General features: G+C 43.1%; 1 protein-coding gene across 1 annotated transcript in view; it reads right to left on the reverse strand.

The window, feature by feature from the left end:
- The window catches only part of MAP3K5 (mitogen-activated protein kinase kinase kinase 5), a 212,502-nt gene extending 186,562 nt beyond the window's left edge, over nt 1-25,940 (reverse strand). The window contains exon 1 of the mRNA XM_061130296.1: nt 25,458-25,940. Coding sequence (XP_060986279.1) covers nt 25,458-25,881 — 424 coding nt within the window. The 5' untranslated portion in view covers nt 25,882-25,940. The remainder of the gene's footprint in view (nt 1-25,457) is intronic.
- Between the last annotated feature and the right edge of the window lie 773 nt (nt 25,941-26,713).

The following is a 26,713-nucleotide window of genomic DNA, read 5'->3' on the forward strand; positions in this document are numbered from 1 at the left end:
ACATTCTACACATGTTTTAAGTTACTGAGGCAGGGAATGGGTTTTCAAAAGCCTTTACCTCGTTGTCTCTGTCTGTGAAAAGTGAAAACATTAGTTGTGTCTGACTCTTTGGGACTCCATGGACAGTAGCCAGCCAGGGTCCTCTGTCCATGGGATTCTCCAGGCAAGAATACTAGAGTGGGTTGTCATTCCCTTCTCCAGGGGATCTTCCTGACCCAGGGATCAAACCCAGGTCTCCTGCATTGCAGGCAGATTTTTTTACCATCTGAGACTCTAGGGTAACCACTATCTACAAGCTCCAAATAAATGCAGTAAGCCAGGAGAGGAGACTGCAGTCACTGACTAACTTGTATCCTGCTCCGACAGGCAGGATGGAAACCACATGGGATGAATCAATCAGTTCTCTGTCAACATGTGGTAGAGCGATACAATGTTTTTTAAATGTACCTGGTCGGGATATTCCAACTGCCATCAGATGGCAAGAACTTCTGTAGCCTTAACAGCAGAGAATAGTCAGCAGTCGAACACATATCTGTCATAAGCCTATGTGCGTTGAGTGCTAAGTAGCTTCAGTCATCTACAACTCTTTTTGACGCTATGGACTGTGGCCCTCTAAGCTCCTCTGTCCATGGGATTCTCCAACTAGGAATACTGGAGTGGGCTGCTATGCCCTCCTCCAGGGGATATTCGTGACCCAAGGATCAAACCGACCGAGTGATCGAACCCACATCTCTTACGTCTCCGGAACTGGCAGGCAGGTTCTTTACTACTAATGCCACCTGGAAAGCCCATCACCAGTCTAGATTTTTTTTAATTTCAAAAACAATAAAGGCCTTAAAGGCAGTTAAGACTAGTAAATCCTATACTAAATGCTATTGTGCATATTAATGAGCTTTTATTTTTAGCCACAAGCCACAACTATCAATAGGACAAAAAGCAAAAGATTTTCTGAATAAAGTGCTTCCATAAGACATTGACTATGTGACAGAGAAAGTACTGGTAGCTCAGTCGTGTCTGACTCTTTGCAACCCCATGGACTGCAGCCCACCAGGCTCCTCTGTCCATGGGGATTCTCCAGACAAGAATACTGGAGTGGGTTGCCATGCCCTCCTCCAGAGGATCTTCCCAACCTAAAGATGGAACTCAGTTCTCCCGCATTGCAGGCAGATTCTTTACCATCTGAGCCACCAGGGAAGCCTCCTTACGTCAGAATGTTCGACAGATTTAATTAACAGCACTATTTGTTTACCTAGTCAAGAAATTCTTATTGAACAGCTATTACAGGTGAGCACTAAGGACACAAAAATGAAGAAAACAGACCTCAACCTAACTTAAAAAACTAAGTCTTGGGACTTCCCTGGCTGTCCAATGCTTAAGATTCCTTACTTCCAATGCAGGGGGTTCGAGTTTGATCCCTGGTCTGGGAACTGAGGTTCTACATGCCACAAGGTGCAGCCAAAACAAACAAACAAACAAACCTAAAAACTAACAGTCTCAACAGGGAGACCAATCACATAAGTAGAAGCCAGCAGCTGGCACTGTGAGAAGACAAAAGTTACTAACTGCCTGGGTAAGGACGCTTGTTCAGTTCAGTCGCTCAGTCATGTCCAACTCTTTGCAATTTCATGAACTGCAGTATGCCGGGCATCCCTGTTCTTCACTGATTCCCAGAGCTTGCTCAAACTCACTTCCATCAAGTCAGTGATGCCATCCAACCATCTCATCCTCTGTTGTCCCCTTCTCCTCCTACCTTCAGTCCTTCCCAGCACCAGGGTCTTTTCCAATGAGTCAGTTCTTCACATCAGGTGGCCAAAGGATTGAAGCTTCAGCTTCAGCATCAGTCCTTCCAGCGAACATTTAGGACTGATCTCCCTTAGAGCAGGTCTAGAGAATGCAAAGGAGCTCCCCAGGAAGGAAGGGAAGTGAATTCCAGGCAGGAGAGAGTCTAGAAAACCAGGTCTCACTTCCCAAATCACTGGGTCTAGCAACTATCATCACAGTAATACTATAGAACTTGAAAGGGAGGAAATGGAAAAACAAACAGAAAATGACACTTGCACTTGAGAATAGAGAGATCCCTGAGCTTAATTTATTAGAGAAACGGTCCTGAATCTAGGTCCAATCACAGGGCTTGTGAGAGGCACCTGCCGAAGGGGTAGATGGATGCCCAACCTGGGCAAACTTTGCACGCTGTGCTATAACACATTTAGTTTCCTCCTGCCAACACTCAGGAGCCCTAGGCAAGAAATTGCATCGGAGAGAAAGCATTTCTTAGCAGCTACTCAGACAGCACCAAAGAGAAGTGATGGCAGATAAGAAGGAGCCGCCAAATAGCCCTCTTGAGAGCAAATGCAGATGGAATGAATACATTTGAGGGATACTGGCTCAGTCAACAATTCTACCAAAAATTCAAGATTACTGGTGTCTTCACTCACCAACAATGTGCTAGAAAAAGGAAACAAAATAATTTAAAAATTAACTCTTCAACTTCTTTAAATTTACAAGCCATGGCCTTAAAGGAAGGCAGGCAAATACTTCTTTGGTTTCTGATTTAAGCAGAGAATATGGTATGCTTGGATTAAGGGAAAAAAATAAGAAAGAAAAATCTACACTGTTGGCCCCACCAGAGGAGACTTGCAAGAAAGAGGCAGCTAGCAAGCGGAGAAGGAAGTTGGTGTAGAAAAGAGCACACAGAACCACGGAGCTCCTGACTTTGTCTTGTTAATACCTGGACACATTTTGTCTGCTGAGTGGAAGAGCCAATGCTTTTTCCAAATATAAACAGTGAATTTGATAGGATACCCAGCCAAGAACCACCTGTCGATGTTTGCGCATGACTCTCAGGTGTTCTGTGGGCAAAGATTAGAAAGAAAGGTTGGCTCATGCTCCTCACTGGGTCAGCCACCCAGAAATAAGGCAGAGAGTGGGTAAGGCAAGAGGAGAGCTTAGATTAGGAAAAGTACAAACAGAAAAGTCAACTTCTGGTTGAGTTCCTAAGGCCAAGTAGAATTAAACAGGTGAAAAGCAACAAGGAGAATTATTCAAGAGAAAGTACCTCCTGGACTCTATCTCTCTGGAAACTTTAATGCTGGCTGCAAACCTCTCTTGGGATAGGCAAGTTGCCTGCAGATTAAACCAGTCCACGAACCACATGCCTATATCTGCACTTGGCCCTCAAGGAAGGTCTCTCCCTCCCCTTTCCTATTCCCAGTCTCCCGAGGTCTCTTGATTAACAGTCAGGCCATTGCTACCACCTGGTCCTCTCTGTGGTCCTAATCCTTCCTTGCCTTTCTTTCTGCACAGCTAGAGGCAGAAAATGACAAATTCTGCCCATTCTCAAAGCTGAGATGTGGTGGTGAGTCTAGCATGTTAGTTTGCATGGATTTTTTAAAAGCATCAATCTCTACTTTCTGCATAATGAGTCAATTAAGATCTGGAGTCTTGGGAGTTTCCTTGTGGTCCATTGGTTAGGACTCCATGCTTTCACCGCTGAGGTCATGGGTTTGATCCCTAGTCAGGGAACTAAGATCCCACAAGCCTAACAGTGTGGCCAATGAATGAATTAATTAATAAAAAAGATCTGAGGTCTTAGATGTATAAACAGGATTTTCACAAAATTGTTCACTGCCTTGTTCACTTCAAGCAGCATCCAGGGCAAATCTTCAGCTATCTAGTCTCTATTCAACCATCTAATCCCAATAGACCCAAATATGTGGGGAAAGAGGTCAGCTTTCAGGCAAATGTTCTTCTGGTGGACAGCAGAAAGTCTCAGGACAGTATTTCGACACCAAATTTTCTACCATCCCTAGATGTAGAGGAAAAAAAAAATCTATAGGGAAAAAAGCGTATTCTTGCTGAATCCATTCAGGTACCTTCCATTTTGACTTCTAATTGCTTCTTTCTCAAAACCCAATGACTCCTCAAGGCCAAGGTCTTGGTTCTCCCCACGATATCACTATTAGATGGACGTGAAGTAGGCAGAGAGCTACTGACCAGCCGCCTGCACGTGTGCACACCCACACGGTGGCAGAAGTACTCCAGGACAGTCAGACTGTGGTGGATGTTTCCAAGGAGGGCCGCCATCGATTCCTTACCTGTGGTCTGCACAGGCCCACTTCTCCATTGAGCAATTCCCCTCCTCTTGAGTTGTGTTGGTACTATGACTGCTCTGACCAACAGAATGTAGCGAAAGTCCTGAGAATTCTGAGACTAAAACATACAAGAACTAACCGCTTCCACTTCCTTCTTCTGAGAAACAGTCCCTCTCAGAATGCAAACACCGTGTGACAAGTCCAAGCTGGCCATGTGGAAAGGCCACCAGAGGAGAACTGAGGCCACCGCAGAAAGCCCACACCAACATCCAGGAATGGAAATGAGCCTTTCTGGAAAACCCTGCCCAGTCCAGCCTCCAGATGACTGCAGAACCAACCAGCTACATATGAAACAGAAGAACCACCCTGCAGAACCGAGTCAATGCCCCGCCTTGTGAAAGAAAATAACCCTTTGTTATTAGAAGCTACTGTATTTGGTATGGTTTGCGATGCAGCATACAAAAAATGAAACACACATCTCTCAAAATAATAAATCAAAGCCCTTTCATGTTTCACTCCTTTCATGTTTCTCAGTTAATCCTCAAAGCAATAGCAAATATAGGCTTTCTCATTGCAGACAGGATATGTGAGGCAGAACTGAAACTCAAAGCAAGCCTCCTAACCCTAAAGCATGTATTCTTCCCACCACATCTCAGGGGCTGAGACGTGTGAACTCTGTGGGGTCCCCACTTGGCTCCCTGCAAATCTGTCCCTTTGGGCACCACGTGCAACACTTTGGGCACACATTTGCTTCCAGGATTGTGTGATTCCCCTAGCCCCAAATGCCCAGGCAGTGGAGACCTTTTTAAGCAGTATCTTACCAAAGTCAGGAGTCATCATTAGATGCCTGCCCCCATCAAAATCAAATTTATAAGGGAGTTTGCACAGGCCCAGGCCTGGAACTCTAATAAGGCCAGTGACTACAGCTGGGTATGTGACCGATGACCCCTGAAGTTTCATGAGTATGAGAACAAGGAAGAGGATCTAGAAAGTCAAGTGAGTAAAGGCGACTCCCTGAACTCGAGGTCCAGAGTTATGACCTGGACAGAGGCACCCACAGCTGTGGTGACAGGTGGGGAGAACCACAGCATGAGCCTGGAACCTCTGCAGTTGGCCAAGAGCACAGGGTGAGGAGGCTACTGATCCCGCATCATGCCTGGTGTGGACAGCCTGAACTTGGCCATGGCTATGAGCATCCTGCTCTTTGAAAGGAAAAGACAACACCAGGTGAGGGTGGAATGCTAGAGCAGGGCAGGAGTTAACACTGAGAGGCAATGTAGAAGCATCTTCAGTTTAAGGTTATCTCTGTGGTTACTGGGAAAAATAAGAACTTCCCTGACTTTCTGCTCAGCCTCAAAAATAATGAAAGTCAAAGTTCCTCCTGAGATTCTCCCATCTTCCCACCAATTTTTATATGTGTGTGCATATAAATATATGCTTCCCGGGTGGCACAGTGGTAAAGAATCCACCTGCCAATGCAGGAGACACAGGAGATGTGGGTTTGATCTCTGAGTTGGGAAGATCCCTGGAGTAGGAAATGGCAACCCACTCCAGTATTCTTGTCTGGAAAATCCCACGGACAGAGGAGCCTGGCAGGCTACAGTCCATGGGGTCACAGAGTCAGATATGACTGAGCATGCACAAAGAAATGCTATGTTTATAAATTTCGCTTAGCTCACAGGTTGGTTCCTTTTGTCAACTGCAGTACATTGGAATACAGACTCGTTACTTTTCCTATATCATTACAAAATTAATTCAATATGGAGGAAGGAGTCAAGTGTAAAAAGAAAATTTTTCTAGAAGAAAATACAAATGACTAACTCTCAGATCTACGGATAAAGCAAGAATCTTCACTTAAAAGCAACAGTGGAATTCACAAATGATAACAGTTTTGACTATAAAAATGTGTCAAGATTTCACATAATAATTAAACTAAACATCAAACCAAGGAAATAAAGTAATACATTATTGGGAAAAATAAAAGACTGCTATTCTTGACCTGTACACAATTTGTGATTATTTTAAAAGAATCTGGATCAGGTTTCTGGGTTTCATAATTGGGTGCCATTTAATGAAATGTTAGGAACTAGAGGAGGGAACCGAATTTTGTAGGGAAATGAGTTTGAAGGTATCTGTGGGATGACAGGAAGGTGTGGAGTACAGATGGTTAAACCTAGAGCTCTGGGGTTCTGAGCTAAAAAGACATAGTAGGGAGACTGACATCTGATACCAAAAAAAGGCATTTTGTTCACTTCACATGGACAAAAGGAATGAAATCCAGCTAATCCCCCATATTGTTGCTAGAAACCTGGACAACTAAACCTTTCTACTCTAATCTTTTTATTACTGTAATTACCACAGTTATTATCAGAGAAGATGCTATACTATCCTGACAACCCAATATTTTAAAAACTAAGTTCTCTTTGGAAACGCTCTTTTAGAAAATTCAAGTTTCACTCTGAGAATTGATTTTCAAGGGAAGTTTTTTAAAAGACTGGACTCTATCAAGGTTTCCTGTTGTAAGAAAGAAGGAGGGAGGGAGAAAAGATGGAGAAGGGGGAGGGGGTTGTGAGGAGGGGAAGGGAAAGGAGAAAGAAGTCCAGTCATCCACAGGTACATGAAATGTTTCTAAGTAAATGTGTTTCTTCTCTCTCCTACTCCAGTAAGTGGGACACAAAAGATGAAGGGAATATCATCAGAAACATGGGTCAACATCAGACACGGTGTACCCCTCACAGGATGCATAAAAGATAAAGCTGAAGGGAGCTGATTCCAAGATAAGCCAGTAAAACAATAGTAACTATTGAGATAAAGGTTTTTTTTGTTTGTTTGTTTGTTTTTGAGAGGAATAAAGTTTCTTTTGGAATGAACCAGGCAGAGAATACAAGTGAAGCAGCCTGTTTCATAACAAGAGTATACTCAAAGTAATCCAAGGATTATACCAGTTCTGCAGTCAGAGCAGCCTTTCACTCAGGGGAGGCTGGGAACCTAAGGTGAAGAAAGCCTAAAAAGCAATCAGAGTTTTTTTCGTTCCTTTTTTTTTCTTTTTAAAATGTGTTTTCATTGTACTGGGTTGGCCAGAAAGTTTAAGTTTTTCCACAGGATCATAGTGTTAGGGTTAGAGTCTCATGGAATTTGGTCAAGGCATAGGTTTATATCACCACATGGCCAACACCAAAACCAGACTGATTATATTCTTTGCAGCTAAAGATGGAGAGGCTCTATACAGTCAGCAAAAACAAGACCAGGAGCTGACTGTGGCTCAGATGATGAATTCCTTATTGCCAAATTCAGACTTAAATTAAAGAAAGTGGGGAAAACCACTAGACCATTCAGGTATGACCTAAATCAAATCCCTTATGATTATACAGTGGAAGTGAGAAATAGATTTAAGGGACTAGATCTGTTAGACAGAGTGCCTGATGAACTATGGACGGATGTTCGTGACATTGTACAGGAGACAGGGATCAAGACCATCTCCAAGAAAAAGAAATGTAAAAAGGCAAAATGGCTGTCTGAGGAGGCCTTAGAAATAGCTGTGAATAGAAGAGAAGTGAAAAGCAATGGAGAAAAGGAAAAATATACCCATTTGAATGCAGAGTTCCAAAGAACAGCAAGGAGAGATAAGGAAGCCTTCCTCAGTGATCTGTGCAAAGGAATAGAGGAAAACAATAGAATGGGAAAGACTAGAGAGCTCTTCAAGAAAATTAGAGATACCAAGGGAATATTTCATGCAAAGATGGGCTCAATAAAGGACAGAAATGGTATGGATCTAACAGAAGCAGAAGATATTAAGAAGATGTGGCAAGAACACACAGAAGAACTGTACAGAAAAGATCTACACGACCCAGATAATCACGATGATGTGATCACTCACCTAGAGCCAGACATCCTGGAATGTGGTATCAAGTGGGCCTTAGGAAGCATCACTAAGAACAAAGCTAGTGGAGGTGATGGAATTCCAGTCGAGTTATTTCAAATCTTAAATGATGCTGTGAAAGTGCTGCACTCAATATGCCAGCAAATTTGGAAAACTCAGCAGTGGCCACAGGACTGTAAAAGGTCAGTTTGCATTCCAATCCCAAAGAAGGGCAATGTCAAAGAATGCTCAAACTACCGCACAATTGTACTCATTTCACATGCTAGCATAGTAATGCTCAAAATTCTCCAAGTCAGGCTTTAGCAATACGTGAACCATGAACTTCCAGATGTTCAAGCTGGTTTTAGAAAAGACAGAGGAACCAGAGATCAAATTGCCAACATCTGCTGGATCATCAAAAAAGCAAGAGATTTCCAGAAAAACATTCATTTTTGCCTTATTGACTATGCCAAAGCCTTTGACTGTGTGGATCACAATAAACAGTGGAAAATTCTGAAAGAGATGGAATACCAGACCACCTGACCTGCCTCTTGAGAAACCTGTAGGCAAGTCAGGAAGCAACAGTTAGAACTGGACATGGAACAACATACTGGTTCCAAATAGGGAAAGGAGTACGTCAAGGCCATATATTGTCACCCTGCTTATTTAACTTATATGCAGAGTACATCATGAGAAATGCTGGGCTGGATGAAGCACAAGCTGGAATCAAGATTGCCAGGAGAAATATTAATAACCTCAGATATGCAGATGACACCACCCTTATGGCAGAAAGTGAAGAAGAACTGAAGAGCTTCTTGATGAAAGTGAAAGAGGAGAGTGAAAAAGTTGTCTTAAAGCTCAACATTCAGAAAACAAAAGATCATGGCATCCGGTCCCATCACTTCATGGCAAATAGACGGGGAAACAGTGGAAACAGTGGCTGACTTTATTTTGGGGGGCTCAAAAATCACTGCAGATGGTGACTGCAGCCATGAAATTAAAAGACGCTTGTTCCTTGGAAGGAAAGTTATGACAAACCTAGTGAAGTGAAGCCGCTCAGTCGTGTCTGACTCTTTGAGACCCCATGGACTGTAGCCCACCAGGCTCCTCCTTCCATGGGATTTTCCAGGCAAGAGTACTGGAGTGGGCTGCCATTTCCTTCTCCAGAGGATCTTCCCAACCCAGGGATAGAACCTGGGTCTCCTGCATTGTAGGCAGACGTTTTACTGTCTGAGCCACTAGGGAAATCCCGATGACCAACCTAGACAGTATATTAAAAAGCAGAGACATTACTTTGCCAACAAAGGTCCATCTAGTCAAGGCTATGGTTTTTCCAGTGGTCATATATGGGTGTGAGAGTTGGACTATAAAGAAAGCTGAGCACCAAAGAATTGATGCTTTTGAACTGTGGTGTTGGAGAAGACTCTTGAGAGCCCCTTAGACTGCTAGGAGATCCAACCAGTCCATCCAAAAGGAGATAAGTCCTGAGTGTTCTTTGGAAGGACTGATGTTGAAGCTAAAACTCCAATACTGTGGCCACCTGATGCAAAGAGCTGACTCATTTGAAAAGACCCTGATGCTGGGAAAGATTGAGGGCAGGAGAAGAAGGGGACGAGAGAGGATGAGATGGTTGGATGGCATCACTGACTCAATGGACATGAGTTTGGGTAAACTCCAGGAGCTGGTGATGGGCAGGGAGGCCTGGTGAGCTGCGGTCCACAGGGTCACAAAGAGTCGGACACGACTGAGCTGAACTGAACTGATAGGTTTACAGGGCTTCCCAGGTAGCACAGTGCTAAAGAATCCGCCTACCAACACAGGAGATGCAGGTTCAATCCCTGCGTGGGGAAGATCCCTGGAGTAGGAAACGTCTACCCACTCCAGTCTTCTTGCCTTCAAAATTCCATGGACAGAGCAGCCTGGCAGGCTACCATCCAAAGGATTCACAAAGAGTCAGATGTGATTAGTGCATGTGCATTCATACACTCACACACACACACGCACACATTTACAAAGTGAGATAGCATTATGTAAAAAAGATCTCATTTAAAGAAAGAATCATTTTTACTAATAAGTGGCCAGTCAGATGCAACGAAGTGTTTCAAGTGGCTGAGGAAATAATAAAAGCATTTTTTGATCTCACGTCTTATTCTTTGGGCTTCAAAAATCTTTGAAATCCAGCCACCGGAGACAGAAGAATGAAAATCTTACTTACCCAGCCTGAACTCTCCATTGTCTTAGTAAACACTTCACCTCCTAAACAAGTTCTGCACTTCTGTAAACTGAGTTCTACCAGTAAAGAACCCTCAACTTAAAGCCCATACCACTGTGAGTTCAAATTTATCCAAGTTACAGAACTTCACAAAGAAAAGCAACTCTACTTTCAGCCCTAATTGCAATTAGCCAAGAAAACAAGCACACTTGCAAAGGGTCATGCTCCGAAGTTCTTTCTGCAAGAAAATGGTTGGGAATTTGTATTCCACGTTCCCACAGAAACGATGTTAAATAATACGTGAGCCCACAAAGGCTTACTGACCTCATCGTGTCTCTAAGGCATAAAAACAACTGGCAGGACCAGGCAAGGTCCCTCAGCCCGGGAGGAGGGAGTGCTCCTTCTAGCACCTGGCTTCGCTTTCTGTTTCTCTCACCAACACACTGGTTTATTTATTTTTTTCATTTATCTTCATTTATTATAAATTATTTTCATTTATCTTTTTAAAATTGAAGTATTGCTGATTTACAATGCTGTGTTAATTTCGGGTGCCCAGCAACATGATTCAGTTATACAGATATATGCATTCTTTTTAACAGTCTTTTTCATTATGGTTTATCTCAGAATATAGAATATAGTTCCCTGTGCTATACAGTAGGACCCAGTTATTTATCGATTCTATATGTAATAGTTTGCATCTGTAGCCCCAAACTCCCAGTCCATGCCTCCCCCAACACCTCGGCAACCCCAAGTCTGTCTCTACATCTGTGAGTCTTTTTCTGTTTCACAGATAGGTTCATTTTAAGGACTACTTTCTGTTATACGCCTTCTGCAGTTCAGCAGCAATCACTCAAGAGGCTATTCGGGACAACCACTGCCACCTACTCACATGGAATTGCTCTGGCAGAAGTTATTAGGGGCTTTCTAATCTCCAAGTCCAGTTATTTCTCTGGAAAATTCAAGTTTCCTGACTTCTGACCTCTCTGCTGTTTTCAGCTAGCTCCCTCGCTCCCTCTCACTTCCTCTCTCTGAACTTTCCTCTATTCCTGTCTTACCTCTCGACCACTTCTCTTTCTCACTGGTTGATGGCTTCCTCTGTCCATCTTTAAATGCTGGTGTTGTCTGTGTTCGCCCATAGGCCCTTTTTTTATTCTGCCTCTTTCTTATAGGGAGACTCACTTGTCCTCATAATTTAAAATGCCTGACACATAGTAAGTGTTTTCACTGTTATCCTTCAAAACCCAATGTAAATATCACCTCTTGCCCAAAGTCTTAGCGAACCTCCCCCACATTCCCTTCTTCACTAGAAGAATCCTCAGTCATTTGTGTTCTCCAAGCACTTAATATAAACTTTCAGTACAGCCATCAGAATCCGCATAACCTATTATATCTTCATAGGCTGGTATCCTGCACCAAACTGGGAGCCCCTCAACAGAAGGGTTAATTTCATTGAATTCTATCCCATAAGCATCAGTAAGTGCGACCACTTCATGATCAAGCTCAGATCTACAGGTCAAGCAAAGAAATAGAAGACCTCGGGCATGTCAAGATCCATAAAATGTGATCTTTGCCACCAAGGAACTTAAGTCACATTTGAGTAAAAAAGACAGATATCAAAATCAAGAACTAAACACCAGGAGGGGGAAATGCAATATTCATTCATTCAATCCATCCACAGATATCAAGTGCCTTTTAAGTGCCAAGCACTGTATAGGGTACTAGAGATACAGGATAAACCAGACAGACAAGGAAAGGAGACGTGGAATTATATTTTAATGATCCTTTCAAGTACCTGAAACTGCTGCTTCTATGTCAGACCTTTCTAACAAAGGATTTCTCATTATCCTTCTACATTGGACTTGACTTTTTCGGTTGTTCCTTCTTAGTCATTTCACATATGATGCAAGACTTATGAAGCAACAGCTTTTTCTTTTATATCTCCCAAAGAATCAAGTAAACAAGTTAAAATGTACTTAATAGCTTTTAGGGGATTATTTTAAGAGGTAACAGACTAACATAAACATGTAATAAAAACTTACACAAGTCTTAAAGAGAGGCTAAAAAATAAAAAGTTAAATAGTTCCATGATTATTCTTAGCTTAAATGAAAAAGCATGCTAAGTTCCAGCTCATAAATAACTATACAATATGTTGGGCTCAGGAAGGAATTTTCCTGGCGACCACATATTACGTACACATTATAGCTCAAATGTTGGGCAATACTTTCTTCTGTGGCTAAAGGGGACAATTACAAGACTTGAGAAGGTAATTCTCATAGACTAAATATAAAGTCATCAGAAGCTTATAAGTCAGTCCAAGTCTTAAATGAAGCTTTCAGAATTTAGACCAGGTAACTGAAAACTGAAAGCAGATCAGGACCTTGGATTCTCCAATCATAGGTTATTGTTTTTTTTCCTCTGTTAATGCTCTTAGAAAATCTTCTCAAATTAAGTTGGCTTATCCTCTGGCATGGAATCTGTTTAGGGAACATACTCTAGCTCCCCCGACAAATACGCCAAGGAGAATCAGCCCCAGGAAAGTGAAATTTAAAAACAGAAAAATCAAGACTGCTTCATACATCTGTCTCTGCAAACTTATTCCAACATGTCTAATGATATTTTCAGAGGGAAGCACAAACCTATTAAATAATGGCGGGTCCGGGAAAATTAAGGCATGCCGACACATAAATATCTTAGTGTAATTTTGTTCAAAATTCCCAAATGGTGTCACAACACAGCGGCACGAGTTTTTTTGTTTTGTGTGAACAACTTACTTGTTTCTGATGATGGTGTCTGGCCCCTCTAGGGCTATTCCAAGATTGAAAATGAATGGAGGGCTTCCCTGGTGGCTCAGTGGTAAGGAATGTGCCTGCAATGCAGGGGACATGGGTTCGATTCCTCATCGGGAAAGATCCCACATGCCACAGGGAAACTGGGCCCACCCACCACAACTATTGAGCCTGTGCTCTAGGGCCCGGGAGCCTGAGCACCCTCGAGCCTGTGCTCCACAATAAGAGAAGCTACCCCAGTGGGAAGCCCGTGCACCACAACTAGAGAGAAGCCCAGGAGATAACGAAGCCCCAGCAGCAATGATGACCCAGCACGGCCAATAAATGAATCTTTTAAATGAATGGAAATGCTAACCTCTCAATTCATCCTATCATGTGTAAAACTGACAGATAGTGGGAAGTTGCGGTATAACACAGGCAGCTTAGCTCTCTGATGACCTAGAGGGGTGGGATGGGGTGGGGTAGGAGTGAGACTCAAGAGGGAGGAGATATATGTATACATACAACTGATTCACATGGTTGTATGGCAGCAACGAACACAACATTGTAGGGCAATTATACTCCAATTTCTGAAAAAAAGGAACTAAGCAATAAGGAGAAGCTACCAGCCTTGGATAATCAAGAGATTATCCATCATGAAGAATGTTCACATATATTTAACAAGATGAAATCTGCTTCTTTAATAAAATCTGACCAGATGCAGAGTCCCGAACTCAGTGAAGCTTAAAAATTGTGAAGGAGCACTTTTCTTATCTAACTTTCACCAAACAGTGAAAATATGTCAATGCTGGAGGAAAACCAAAGAGATAGCGCCATATCTTAACTTTGGTTCCAAGTGTTTAAGCAATTTGGCTGATGTAGAAAAGTGTCACTCTTATGTTATCAAATTTTACCTTCTCCAAGATCTCCTAAAGGGGCACCGAATGATAGTTATAAATGTAACCATAAAACTCCATAGAGGTTACTTAAGCTCAGTCACCTACAATTCTGGTCTGCCATTTGTCTGACTTCTGTTCCCTTAAACAAAGAACCAAAAACAGAATTTTGTCTGAATTTTTAAACGTTCTATAAATCCAAGCAAGCCATTCCTTAACCCTGTTATTCGTGAATACTGATGAATATTTACACGTTAACAGCTTGTAAATGCTCCTGCAATTTACCTTCTTAACTGGCACATATTTGCATCTAACTCATTTCTTCAAAAGAACCTTAAAAAGTGAACTTTGTAAACATACTATGCTTATGATAAATACAGATTTTGTCACTCATACCTTGCTGTGAGGGCTTCCCTGCTGGCTCAGTGGTAAAAAACAAACAAACAAACAAACAAAAAAAAACCTGCCTGCCAATGCTGGAGACTTGGGTTCTTTGGCTCGGGAAGATCTCTTGGAGAAGAAAACGAAAACCCACTCCATTTGCCTGATAAAATCTACTTCCCTGGAAAATCCCATGGACAGAGGAACATGGCAGGCTACCCAGTCCATGGGTTCACAAAGAATCAGACACAACTTAGCAACTAAACAAGAACAACAACTCTGATGTGACATAAATCAATCAAAATTAACACTTATGACCAAGTGTGCCACTTATTTGAATATATGCTCGAAGGACCAGTCAGCACTAACAAAATACTCCTGGAAATTAAATGTTAAGTCAAAAGCATAGCTGACTGTGCAAAAGATTTCATAATGCTGACAAGCCTTAATTTTAGACTTTGGAAACAAAACAAATGCAGATGTGCAGGTCAACATTCTAGTAAACACAGCAGGATCAGTCCTTGGTAACCCACTCACGTGTCATATTTAATGATTAAATAAATGTTCTACACTACTGCATTTATAAAGGAAAGAGGAGTCTAGGACTCTGTCTAGAGTCAAGCCTGGCATTTCCTTTCCAACTTTATTTCAGATTTACCAACTGCCAAATGTACTTTAAGCACATAGGCTATTGGCAGTATTAAGTTGCTGGGCAAGAAAAGTTAAGCCAACTATTCTCACCATAATGCACGTGCAAGCTACAACACTGTTCTCAAATTTCACTAGGTCAAGCCAAGCAACTTACACCCCAATCCTGTTTTGCAACTAACAACACACACACACATACACAAACACATAAAGAGATCCATTAGGTTGTAAAGCCAGATTCTGCCCCTCTATATGGCCTAGAAATCTTTTCTTACTCTGACTGTATATAAATAGTTAACAGTAAATGGACCAAGAATTAGTTTCAAAAAACTAAAATCTTACTGTCCAGATTTGATGATATGAATTTTCACTGGATCAACCAAAGCTAGTTTCCCAGATCAATTTCTAGAAATCTAGAAATTGTATTGATAGAGCTAACATACGTCAACTGTGTGTGTGTGACTCAAAAACAATTAGAAAGGTTGTGTAAAGTATACATTAATAACTATGATTAGGAACTTCAAAGGTAGCCCAGATTTCAAACTCAGTCATTTTTATGTATACTGTAATACAGATACAGTTCTGCATGCATCACTGTATCTAATAGATCTAATAGATGTTTGCCATTCAAATTCCATTATCTAAATGGAATTCTGTTTACTATGCTCATTCTGGACAAGCCATTCAGTAACTCTGAATTCAAGCTGACTATTTCCTGTCAACCAAGGACCATACATAGACCTTGTTTGTTGATACAAACAAGCAACACAATTCAATCATGGAATATATGCCTAAGGAATCTTAAATTGATACTACACCACTGGTGTGTTGCAATTACCTAATATAGCCTCAATTTTTTTTCACAAACTAAAAGGACTAATACAAGAGAATTCTGAGCCAGATCAAATTTCACTACTATAAAAACAAAATATAAAAAAAAGATTCTAAGTCTCAGGTAGTAACTCTACTTGTTTCTACGAGTCAGTATATAAGAATTCTTCTTCGTTAAAGAATTATTTACAATACTTCCTTGAGGTCAATTTAGTGAGATTCTGTCAATATTTATAAAAGACCTTAAAGGTTTTTTAATACAATTGAGTACTTATTTACATAATTTTGAATATGATACCGATTTCACATAAAAATAAATGAAGAGCCTAACGCATAGTTCACAGACGTGTAAGATTTTTGTCTTCAATGCATTTTCACATTTATTTTCACAGTAATGAACACTGTTCTCATGCGTCCAATTCGGTGAAACCACTGAAGTCTGTAAGAGTTTCCTTGGAGTTTTCACTTATTCACTACTTACAGTATCACCTTGCATTTGACAGGTTTATTAAATTATTACTTACTAAATTGTTGAATTCAGTGGGCAGACTTAAAGATCATAAAAGGCAGAAATTACACTCAGCCTAATTCTGTGCAGACCTTGGAAACAAATCTTGCAGATTTTTAAGTAGTCAACTTTAGTATCTATGATGAGAAGGCTGTAATTTAAATATTCTCAAACAGAAAACTTATTTCTAGGAGACAAGAGAGCATAGTTATAAATGAACAGACTCTGAATTTTGCCTCTCAGCTTTAAGTCCCTCATCTATTTGGATCTGATTTCCATATATGCTGTGAGATAGGAAACCATATTCATTTTTATTCAATTATTAAGCCCCATGAGTTAAATACATTCTCATTTCTCAGTAAATAAATGAACAGACTCTGGGATCAGACAGCTTCAGATTCAAAACTTGGTTCTATCAAGTGGCACCGGGAAAGTGATGACCTCTGCTGGGTCTCAATTTCCCCATATGTAAAACTGATCTATTGATGCCATCTGCCTCATCAACACTGAATAAGGAATATGATTGGGCATGTGAAGTGTTTGGTATGGCACCCAGCACACAGTAACATGGTGTTCATCTGGGTAGCAATGGCCTTAAATTGGGTTTCCCTGGTGACTCAGACGGTAAAGCAACTGCCTGTAATGTGGGAAACCTGGGTTCAGTCTCTGGGTCAGGAAGATTCCCTGGAGAAGGAAATGGCAACCCACTCCAGTACTCTTGCCTGTAAAATTCCATGGACTGAGGATCCTGGAAGGCTACAGTCCATGGGGTCCCAAAGAGTTGGACACGACTGAGCAACTTCACTGGTTGGTTCACTGGTCTTAAACTACAAAGATCAAAGTAACATATTTGGTATATAGTTTTACAGCAAATTTACCAGTCCTCTAAAATATTATAAGCATTTTTTCCTTGCAAAAAAGAAACCTACTTGAAGGTGTCTGGACTACTGAAGTTCCTATTAGTAATAATGATTTGCCGGTATATGAATAAAGTTGGATTTGCAGACACTGTAAGCAACACACCAGTCTATTCTGACTTGGTTCTGGTCAAGCCATGCTCTGGGAATCATCTGATTAAAAAAAAAAAAAATACCTTTGATTGTCCTTCTAGTGAATAAACCATTTGATAATGCTTTGGGGATAAATATTAAGTTGTATAAAACTGATAGTAATGCAAATAATATCCATCTGAAGCAATACAAAGAAATATTCTTTGGTAGAGATACAATTGATTTCCATCCTGTAGAAAAGACAACTCCAACATTTATACTTAAGAATTATCTTATACTTAAGAATTATCTTACAGCACATTAGTCAGTTTGGCGTCTATTAGCAAATCATTTCAGCATTCCTGATTGTGTGTGTGTGTGTGTGTATGTGAGAGAGAGAGAGAGAGAGAGAAATCTCGGCTCTTCAAATTCTCCTTATCATGGACCAAGATACTAGAACTGATCCTCTTAAACAGCATGTATGTTCTGAAATGTTTTTCACTGCAAGGGGAAAACACCTTGATTATTCGGAATTCTGAAGACATGAGTTTGACTCCCTACTCAGCCAGCTGATTTCTTCTGGCCAAAGTCAAATACCCTTCTCCAAGGTGGAGTTTTCTCAACTGTGACGTATAGAGCAACAACACCGCCACATCTATTTATTTTCTGGAGCATGTAAGATAATCAAAAGAGGACTCCATTGCATAAAACAACACACATTTACATTATCACCCTCATCTAGCCACATGACATCACCTACACCCCGGTGTGAACAAACTATAAACCTGGAAAACACTGGAGAGATAGGTAAGAAGTGCCATGGCCCCAAGACAGCGGGAATCACACTCCTGGTCCTCGATAGCCTCAGCTCTAAACTGATCTTTGTCACAAGAAACTGATTGGAAGGACTGATGCTGAAACTGATTGGAAGGACTGATGCTGAAGCTGAAACCCCAATACTTTGGCCACCTGATGTGAAGAACTGACTCATTGGAAAAGACCCTGATGCTGGGAAAGATTGAGGGCAGGAGGAGAAGGGGGTGAGAGAAGAGGATGAGATGTTGGATGGCATCACCGACTCAATGGACATGGGTTTGAGTAAACTCTGGGAGTTGGTGATGGACAGGGAGGCCTGGAGTGCTGTGGTCCATGTGGTCGCAAAGAGTCAGACATGACTGAGCAACTGAACTGAACTGAATGTGATATCAAGAGGTACTTGACATGTCATAGCCTGGGTTTCCTTAATTCTTTGGGGGTGACTTTCAAATAAGAAATAGGAGAAACTAAGATTTTGAAAGGACAGTGAATTCTCTCTGAGCTTCCTCAAAGACACGGCTTCCTGGGTTTGATTCCTGGGTTGGAATGATCTCCAGAGTATCCTTGCCTGGAGAATCCCATGGACAGAGGAGCCTGGCAGGCTACAGTCCGTGGAATCGCAAGAGACGGACACGACTTAGCAACTAAACCACCACCAGGAAATACCCAGTTTTACATGGTTTGGAGTCAACAGTCAAATGGCCTGACATCCACTAATAATTCACTAGGGTAGTTCTCCGTTTCTGTCTCTTAAGAGGTCTTAGAAGAGACTAAAAGTGTTGGAAAATACTAATTGGTCAGAACTACATTTAGAGCCTTACTGTACCAAAGAATATAACTCGCTTCCTGTATGAATCATATACCAAAGGCAATTGCTTTGCCCATGGTTGATTACCTATTGTAACAGAAAAGGCTGGCATAAAATGGAATGTTTACTGCTACCCTGTGCAACTCTGGAAGCATTTAAGTTACACAGGTTGGCTCTGCTAGGATTTCTAGTAGGAGACTCGAAGAACATTTAAATTTTTTCTCCTCTCTTCTCTGTCTCCTAAGAAGACTGCCACAAAGTAGCCTGGATTTTGTATCTTTTAGTTTTTATGTTTTCTTCAGAAAAAAAAATTATAAAATAAAACACATTAAGATGTTAGGAACTCACTTTAAAGTTTTTTTTGGTACGATTTGACAAGACTTTAAAAATCAGCTTTGCCTCACTCATACCCTCTCTCCTTCTGTAATAATCTGACACATCTTTTGATGAGTTCCTTAAGTCAACATCTCCAGCCAGAGATAAAAGCCAATATATTAAAACAACGAAAGCAGTCAGTGTATTTGAATCATCAGTGGATTTTAAAATAATTTATCATTTTGCTCTGCTTTCCTAGCTTTCTTTTATGCCACTAAGAAAACTTGCAAATCGAACTTTGCTCCCTGAAAATAAGGGGAATCTTTCTTAAACAAAGCCAGTTTCCCCACTTAACTATATCCAGTTTACAGGAAGGCGAGGCGGTTTTCTTCAAGATGTACCTTTCCCAAGGCTGTTGGTGATTGGTTTCTTCCTGATACCCACATAGCTGTAGTTCCTGCAACAGTGTCCACTCCCACCTCACTTATTACAGTCTCAACTCTCATCCTGCCTCGGGCAGAGTGGGATGCTGCTCGAAGGGAACACTTGGGACAACTACTTGCAAAGCAGAACCAGTTGGTACCTGTTGGTGGAAACTCGCATATTCGTTGGGCTTTGTGCTTGTCGATCTCCCACTGCTCCACAAAGAAGCAGTGAACCAGGTTTATCCTGCAAACCAGAAACAGGAACTGAACGGGCTGCTAACCAGGCCTCCAAAACAGGAAGCAGGGGACAGTCCCCGTAGCCGCCGGAGGGGAACTAACTCGAAGCAGAGGACTCCCAGAAGGCTGGCAGCAGCCAAGGCCACTGGTGAGACAAGGCCAAGTTGTGTGCCTATAATTAGGCTTCACCTAGAGGTGGAACCGACTGTAATTCAACTGACGACTCTCTGAAGCAGACCAAAGGTGACCAAGTTGAGCCAAGGAGCCAGGAGCCTGGGAAGCAGGATCAGTGATGACAGTCTGCACTTGACTCTTTGGGGTAAGAAATGAGTGCTCTACAAATAAACGTACTTTGTGTTTTGGAGTCTTCTTTTTAGCTGCGCTTTTTTCCAATTTTCTAGTAAAATCCTTTTGGAAAAATTTTAATTTTGCCTCCAAGAAAGCAAGAGGAGGCATAGTGCTCTGTGCTCCCACAGGGTGGACAAGGATATGCCAGCAAAAAACATGAGCGTGGCTCCACTGGGATAATTTTTTTTAACCCCTTCCTAAACTAGACCTTTTTTTTTTTAATGAGTTTGCCGACATTTGCTCTTTTGATAATTTTCTAAGGTTGTTCCTTGGTTGAAGAAAGACTGACTGAAAGTGGGAAGGGGCTGTAGGTGGTCTAGATCAGAGCTTCTCAAACACCATTCTGTTGATTGGCATAATAGAGTTTTTATCTATAATAAAATAGAGTTTCACCATCATGGTGAAATGGGAAAAATAATAATAAATAATGCATTTTTCCATATATTTACTATATGTAAAAAGCTATTCTTTAAGATTATGTTTCCCTAATTTAACATTAAAAAAATGTCTTTTTAAGAAATAGTGGCAGTGGTTGGCTGGTTGTTGAGTTTTCTTCTTCTTTTTAATATCCTTACTTGGAAAAATAAAATGACAAATTCATGTCAGTCTTCAATTTTTTAGAAACCAGCTCATGGGAACCACTATTTAGGAAATACTGACACCACCTTCTCTCTCCAAATATATGAGATAGTATGGATAAAAGCCTCACTGGATTTAAAAGCAGAAGATGAAGAAGTGGGCTGGAAGACTCTCAGGAACTTCTCATTCTGAGATATACAGGATACAAAGGTTATGTTTGCATTGTTTTGTTATCAAATAAGATTGGAAGTCCTAGGGAGCTGTGCTGGAAGCAAGTGAAACCAAACCCAGAAAGTTCAGATGCCTGTCCAGTGACATGGCCAAAAAGGAGACTGTTATCGCAAGCAAGGCGGGAACACTACACCCATGAAAATATAAAGGCTAAATTCTTAAAATTTTGACCTGCATATGTTTCCTTCCTGTTCCCCACTTGCTGCTACTGGGTGATAGGCTGAGTAAGAGATTGCAATCTACAGACAGCCTGCCTAAGAGAAAGGCCAGGGGATACAATGGTAGTTGTTGGGGGGTGGTGTGGAGGCAGGGAAGGGGGAAGCAGGCAGCCATCCAATTGTGAGCCCCGAGAAGGAGCGAGGTGGCCGTGAACAGAACACTGTCCCTGGGTCTTACATCAGCTGGGATTCAAGGACCATAAATAGGTTTGGAGGGGATGAAGGTGAAGGTGTTCCGGATCCCCTGCTGGTATCGCTTCCTCCTTCACTGAACATCCTTCTCCCTCCCTCACTGTCCAGCCTCCTTCCTCTCCCCGAGGCTTCCTAAGCCTTCCTTTGTCCCCTGCCTCACCACAGCCTCTCCTTCCAACACCACCAATCCAAAGTGATACTCCTACATCCAGCCAAGACGCTACCAGAAGCTAGGTGAGCACAAGTTACCAATTCTAACTCAGGGCAAGATGGACTCAGTTTTAGGTTGGCCAGCAACACAATTTTACTGCTTAAATAGACAAAGGAGCTCCAGACTTCAAGTTCACTGAGTTAAGGAGTGTTCTTGGCTAGACCCAAATCTAACCACCATCTATAATACTGTTTCTAAGAAAAAGTGTGCTTCTGGTTCTAAGCAGCAACCTTAAATCATTTAGGCTGAACGAATGAATATAACTCCTTTACGGTTCAGTTTTCTCATAAGCAAGTAGGGGAATAGTAAAGTCTATCACAGCTATACTTTGCAAAAGTACTGTTCATTTTTTAAAGAAAAAATTTGAGTCCCTGCCATTTAGGGCCTGTCTACCTCAGTGGAATAGCTCTGCATCACTAACATCTGTATCACTGACATTTGTATCACTGACATCTCTTAGCTTTTCAAGAAATTTACTGTCTATAATGCAGGGGCCTGGGAAGGGGTGTTATTAGCCTGTCAACTGACATCTCTGAGTGCTAGTCTTATATATATGATGAATTTTCATAAAATCTTGGATAGAACACTAGTTTCAGGATGGAAATGAAAGAATGACAAGAGTAGTCAAAGGACAAACTTGATTATAGTTGAACAATAATCAAATAGGAAAAATCAGTGAAAACCTGTAACTGCAACCTATGCTTTAGAAAACCCCCATACACATAGAGAGCAGAAGCTTGTAAAAATGTAATCAAACTACTTCAACACCAACATTCCGTTTTAAATGCTGAGGCCCTTGCTAAATCCTCCTTGTTTACCGTTCTATCTCAGGTTGGAGGGGGACACCTCTGACCCACCCTTCTTCCAGTTTGATTCTAGAGGCTATTTCCTGGAAGCCCAAGGCATTCCACGAGGACTCTCACAACCAGAAATCTGCACTTGAATCTGTGCTGCTCACCAACCCTGAGCTCCTGGAGATGGCAACATTATACATACAAGCAGTTCATTCATCTCTATGAACTGAAGTGATTCCTTTTTAAATCAACACTGTTATAGTTTTAAAGTACAGAATTTAGGGCTGGAGGGAATCTCAGAGACCAGTTATTACAACCCTTCTCTGAGATTTTAAATGACTTGCTCCAGATTAGAGAAGAACCAAGATCGTGAAATCCAGAATCCAGATCGTGAAACTCTTGTTCAGATGCTCTGTCATAGCACACCTTGCTGCCTTCCTTTGCAAACTCATAGAATTACATGAGAAATTCCTGGAAATTTAGTTTCATTTCCCCTCTCCCCCTCCATCCCTGGTCCAATTGTTTAGGCCACTGAAGGAGACAAAGGACCTCACTCACAATTACATGGTTCAGAGCAGAGCCAGGATGAAGACTGAGACCAGACTAGAGGGATAAAGTTCTTCCCACTATGTCATAACGATTCAACTTTCAAGTGGCAGTACTAGATGCAGAGAAGAGGTCAGCATGGGGCCAAAACCTTACCAGGCCTGTTTTTGCAAGGCCTGCAAGCTAGGAATGGTTTTTCTATTTTTTTACATGGTTGAATATCACTTTGTGAATAATATGATATAAATTTCATAAATCTGACAGTATCCATTAACAAAGTTTTGTTGGAATACAGCCAGGATGATTTATTTAGGTCCTCTTTATGGCTCCTCTTGAGTAACACCTGCAGAACTGAGGAGGTGTGAGAGACACCTCCAGCGAAATCTAAAACGTTTATGCCATCTGGCTCTTTACAGAGGACAAGCAAGTGCTCTCTTAGAAATCAGAAGTCGAGTTCTACTGCTGTTCACCTTGGCCTCCCTCAGTTTAGAAAAACAAAACCGATACCATTTTCATTCTGTCACCTCTTCAACGTTTTCTTGCTGAACGAGAGACCTGAGGGTTCAGGTCACAGGCAGGGGTGAAACTGGGGCCTGCCTAGGTTGAGCTCAGCAGTGGGATGGGCCAGAGCTGGCCCGGAAACACTGGTCTCCCTAGAGCGTGTCCTCCTCTCCACTATTCCACATTGCACACGATGGCTCACAACATCCCCACCAGCTCTCCATCACGAGTTCGATGCTTCCCGTTCTTAATTCTGAGAATAAATCAGTACAGCTAAATGGAGGTAGCAAGGGTGAAGCCGGACCTTTTACAGTCAGGCACCCAAAGTGGGACCCTCCATTGACCAGTTATTACCCATGACCTTGAGCCAGTGATGGAGCCCCTCCATCACTGATGATGGTTTTCTCATCTAAAGAGAGTAGCTAAATACTTCCCTCATAGGCTTGCTTGGAGGATTAAATGAGATACATTTCAAATGTCTGGTACCATTTAGTCTTTCTCTCTCCCTTTCCCAGAGGTAGTATTTGGAGAATAAACATTACGTGAAGCTTGTTAGGAAAGTCTTTCAAATTAGCTTAAAGATTATTTTTATAAAAAAATACCCAATCTATCAAAGCAATAAAAATAGGTTTAGCACTTCATTGGGTGTCTTCCTCATATATCTTTTAGTTCTTTGAAGCTTTTTCCAAATTATAATCCAAAAATAAAAATGCTATAATTTTTAGAAATGTTATATTTATGTAATTTTTATAGCAAGTCACACAAAGACCCAAGCTAAACTATATTCTACCCATGTCCAGTTATGAAGACTAATACTGTAAAATATACCAGAACCAGAAAGTCCTAGTTTATTTAATCTGGCTTCCTTCACATGAAGTTCTTCTTGTTCTTAAAATATTCAGTTTTGGCTAAATTCCAAGGCTGACATAAGCCTACTTCAGGTGTTCTAAAAAGACTGAAGAGAATCAGAACTGGAAACAAGATTGGAATATAAAACCTTCTATGCGATCACAGTGCAAGAAACTTATTGTCTGAAAGCACCATTAAATCAAATTTTATGCCCACATTTACAAAAAAAATAAATATGTATATATTCTCAACATTGGTTGTACAGGGTACTAAAGGTTAATTTCAATAACATGCTTTTATCTCTAACATTTGCTAACAGATAGCAAATTGCTCCAGTCACTTGAATTGCAATGACCCTTTCTGAAATCTGTGGCTGAAAATATTTTTTTTCATGAATTACTCTAGCAGTCACTTTAATGGGCACACTTTAATGGCCAATCTAACTTAGTTATTAAAACTGGGTATCAGCGTTTTACATAATGTTAAATTATATACTTGCCAGCCCATCGGGGGTATATGGAGTCATAAAAAACAGACTCTGCTCTTCTTCACCAAAATTCCAACAGAGATATCACGCAAGCCTACTGTCAAGTTACAAAAGTTGCTTTTGAAAGTAATTACTTGAAAATTCAAATTGGTAAGAGGTGGGAAATCAAGCCACCAAACTTCAGGGAAAGGGAGTTGGGAAGATCGTGACATAACATGCAAATTCATACAGATCCGCTCTGCGTGCAGCTGGCTGCGTGGCACAAGTCAGAATTTTTGTACTCTCAAAAGTACACGGAAAAAAAATGAGGACATCTTCTAAAACAGGCACAGGTATATATAGAAGGAAAATGTGGGCCAAACCTAACAGAAGAGAAACCAAAACACTGGATAGAGCAGGGCTGACTGGGACAAAAAACTCGCAGTGCAGGCGAACCGAAGTTCTTCAAGAGGACCACACGCACCCCGCGACTCCCAGCGCGGGCCGGCGGCCGGGCGGTCAGACTCTCTGCCCCGAGCTGCGAGCGACCCGAACAGTCACGCAGCGCCGCTCGCTGCCCCTAAGGTGGGGCAAGAAGTAAATAAATGAGATGCTCGACTGCTGCCCAGAAACTGATCGATTTTTCTTTTGGGGGCGGGGGGAGGGGGAACAACAGCTTTCCCCCTGCGGTGGCCCCTGACCGCGGAGGCTGGGGCCCTGCACTGTAAAATCGCACGCACCTGCATTGTAAAATCGGTCCAGCACCGCAGTTTCCCCAAAGTCCAGTTTCCCAAAGTGCAGGGTCTCCAGGGCGGCGCCCACCGTCTCGCACGCCTCCCGCAGGCACTGCAGGGCCTCGCTCTCGGCCACCACCAGCTGCCCCTGGCTCGCCTCGTTGATGACATAGGCCACCGTGGTCCGTCGGCCGCCTCCGCCCCCAGAGTTGCCCCGGCACCGGGTGGCGCTGCTCCCGGAGGTGGCACTGGGACAGCCGGCGCCGGGAGCGGCGGCACTCTCCACGTTCCAGAAGCTGCCCGGTGGCGGCGGCGGCAGCTGGTTCTCCTCGTCCTCGGCCGCCGTCGCCGCTCCTCCCCTCCGGTAGCTGCCGCCCTCGGCGAAGGGTGGCACGGAGAAAGTGATGCCCTCGCCCGCCTCCGCGCTCATCTCTCCCGGCCGGGCTGCCGCGGCGGCGTCGCCCGCCCAGCCGCACCGTCTGGCCAGCCACAGCTCGGGGCTGCTCCGCGCGCGCCGGGCTAAGCAGCTGCCATCCCGTGTCGCGCCTTCCGCGCCGCGCCGCCGCCTCCTCTCCGGCGCCCTCTCCCCCGAAGGGACGCCGCTGCCCGGCGGCGGCTCGCCCCTCCTCGGCGCCTCCGTGGCCGCGCCGCTCGCCCGCTGCAGGGTGTAGAGTACACGGGGTGGGGAGCCGGGCTGAGCGGGAAGGGACCGCGCTTCCTTTTCTTGGCCGGCCGACAAGTAGGCTCGCGAACCTGCTGCGCGGTGCGGCTCAAGGGCGCCGCTCTCGGGGTGCGGTGCGCCCTGGCCACCCGGGAGCGCGGTCCCGGCTCCTTCCGTGCCGGGCGCCCTGGGAGGGGCCGGGGAGGGCGCCCTCTGGGTGGGGAGCTACCTGGCCAGCACCTCGCGGGCGGGCAGACTCCCTGGACCGCGTCCCGGAACAGCGGCAGCGGCCGCCGAAAGGATCCGCCTCCTTCCTCGGCGGCAGCTCCCCTTCATCGGCTCTATTTCCTCCTCCTGCCCCGGCCCCGTTCTCTTCCGATCGCCGCGGCCGCTTCGTCCCGGCACCAGCCCGGCCGCTCGAGTCTCGCCGCTCCTTGCAGCCGCTCGCCCGGTCCGCCACCGGCTTTTTGCCGCCCACTCGTCGCGGCTCCGAAAGTCTGGGCCCGCCCCGGGGGAGGGCGCTGCTGGGAAGCTCGAGTCCGGACGAAACCGACCGCGTCGCGGCTCCCGGACCGCAGCCCAGCCCGGAGCACCGCGCAAG

The sequence above is a fragment of the Dama dama genome, chromosome 26 (assembly GCF_033118175.1).
Source record: "Dama dama isolate Ldn47 chromosome 26, ASM3311817v1, whole genome shotgun sequence".
Classification (NCBI taxonomy): Eukaryota; Metazoa; Chordata; class Mammalia; order Artiodactyla; family Cervidae; genus Dama; species Dama dama.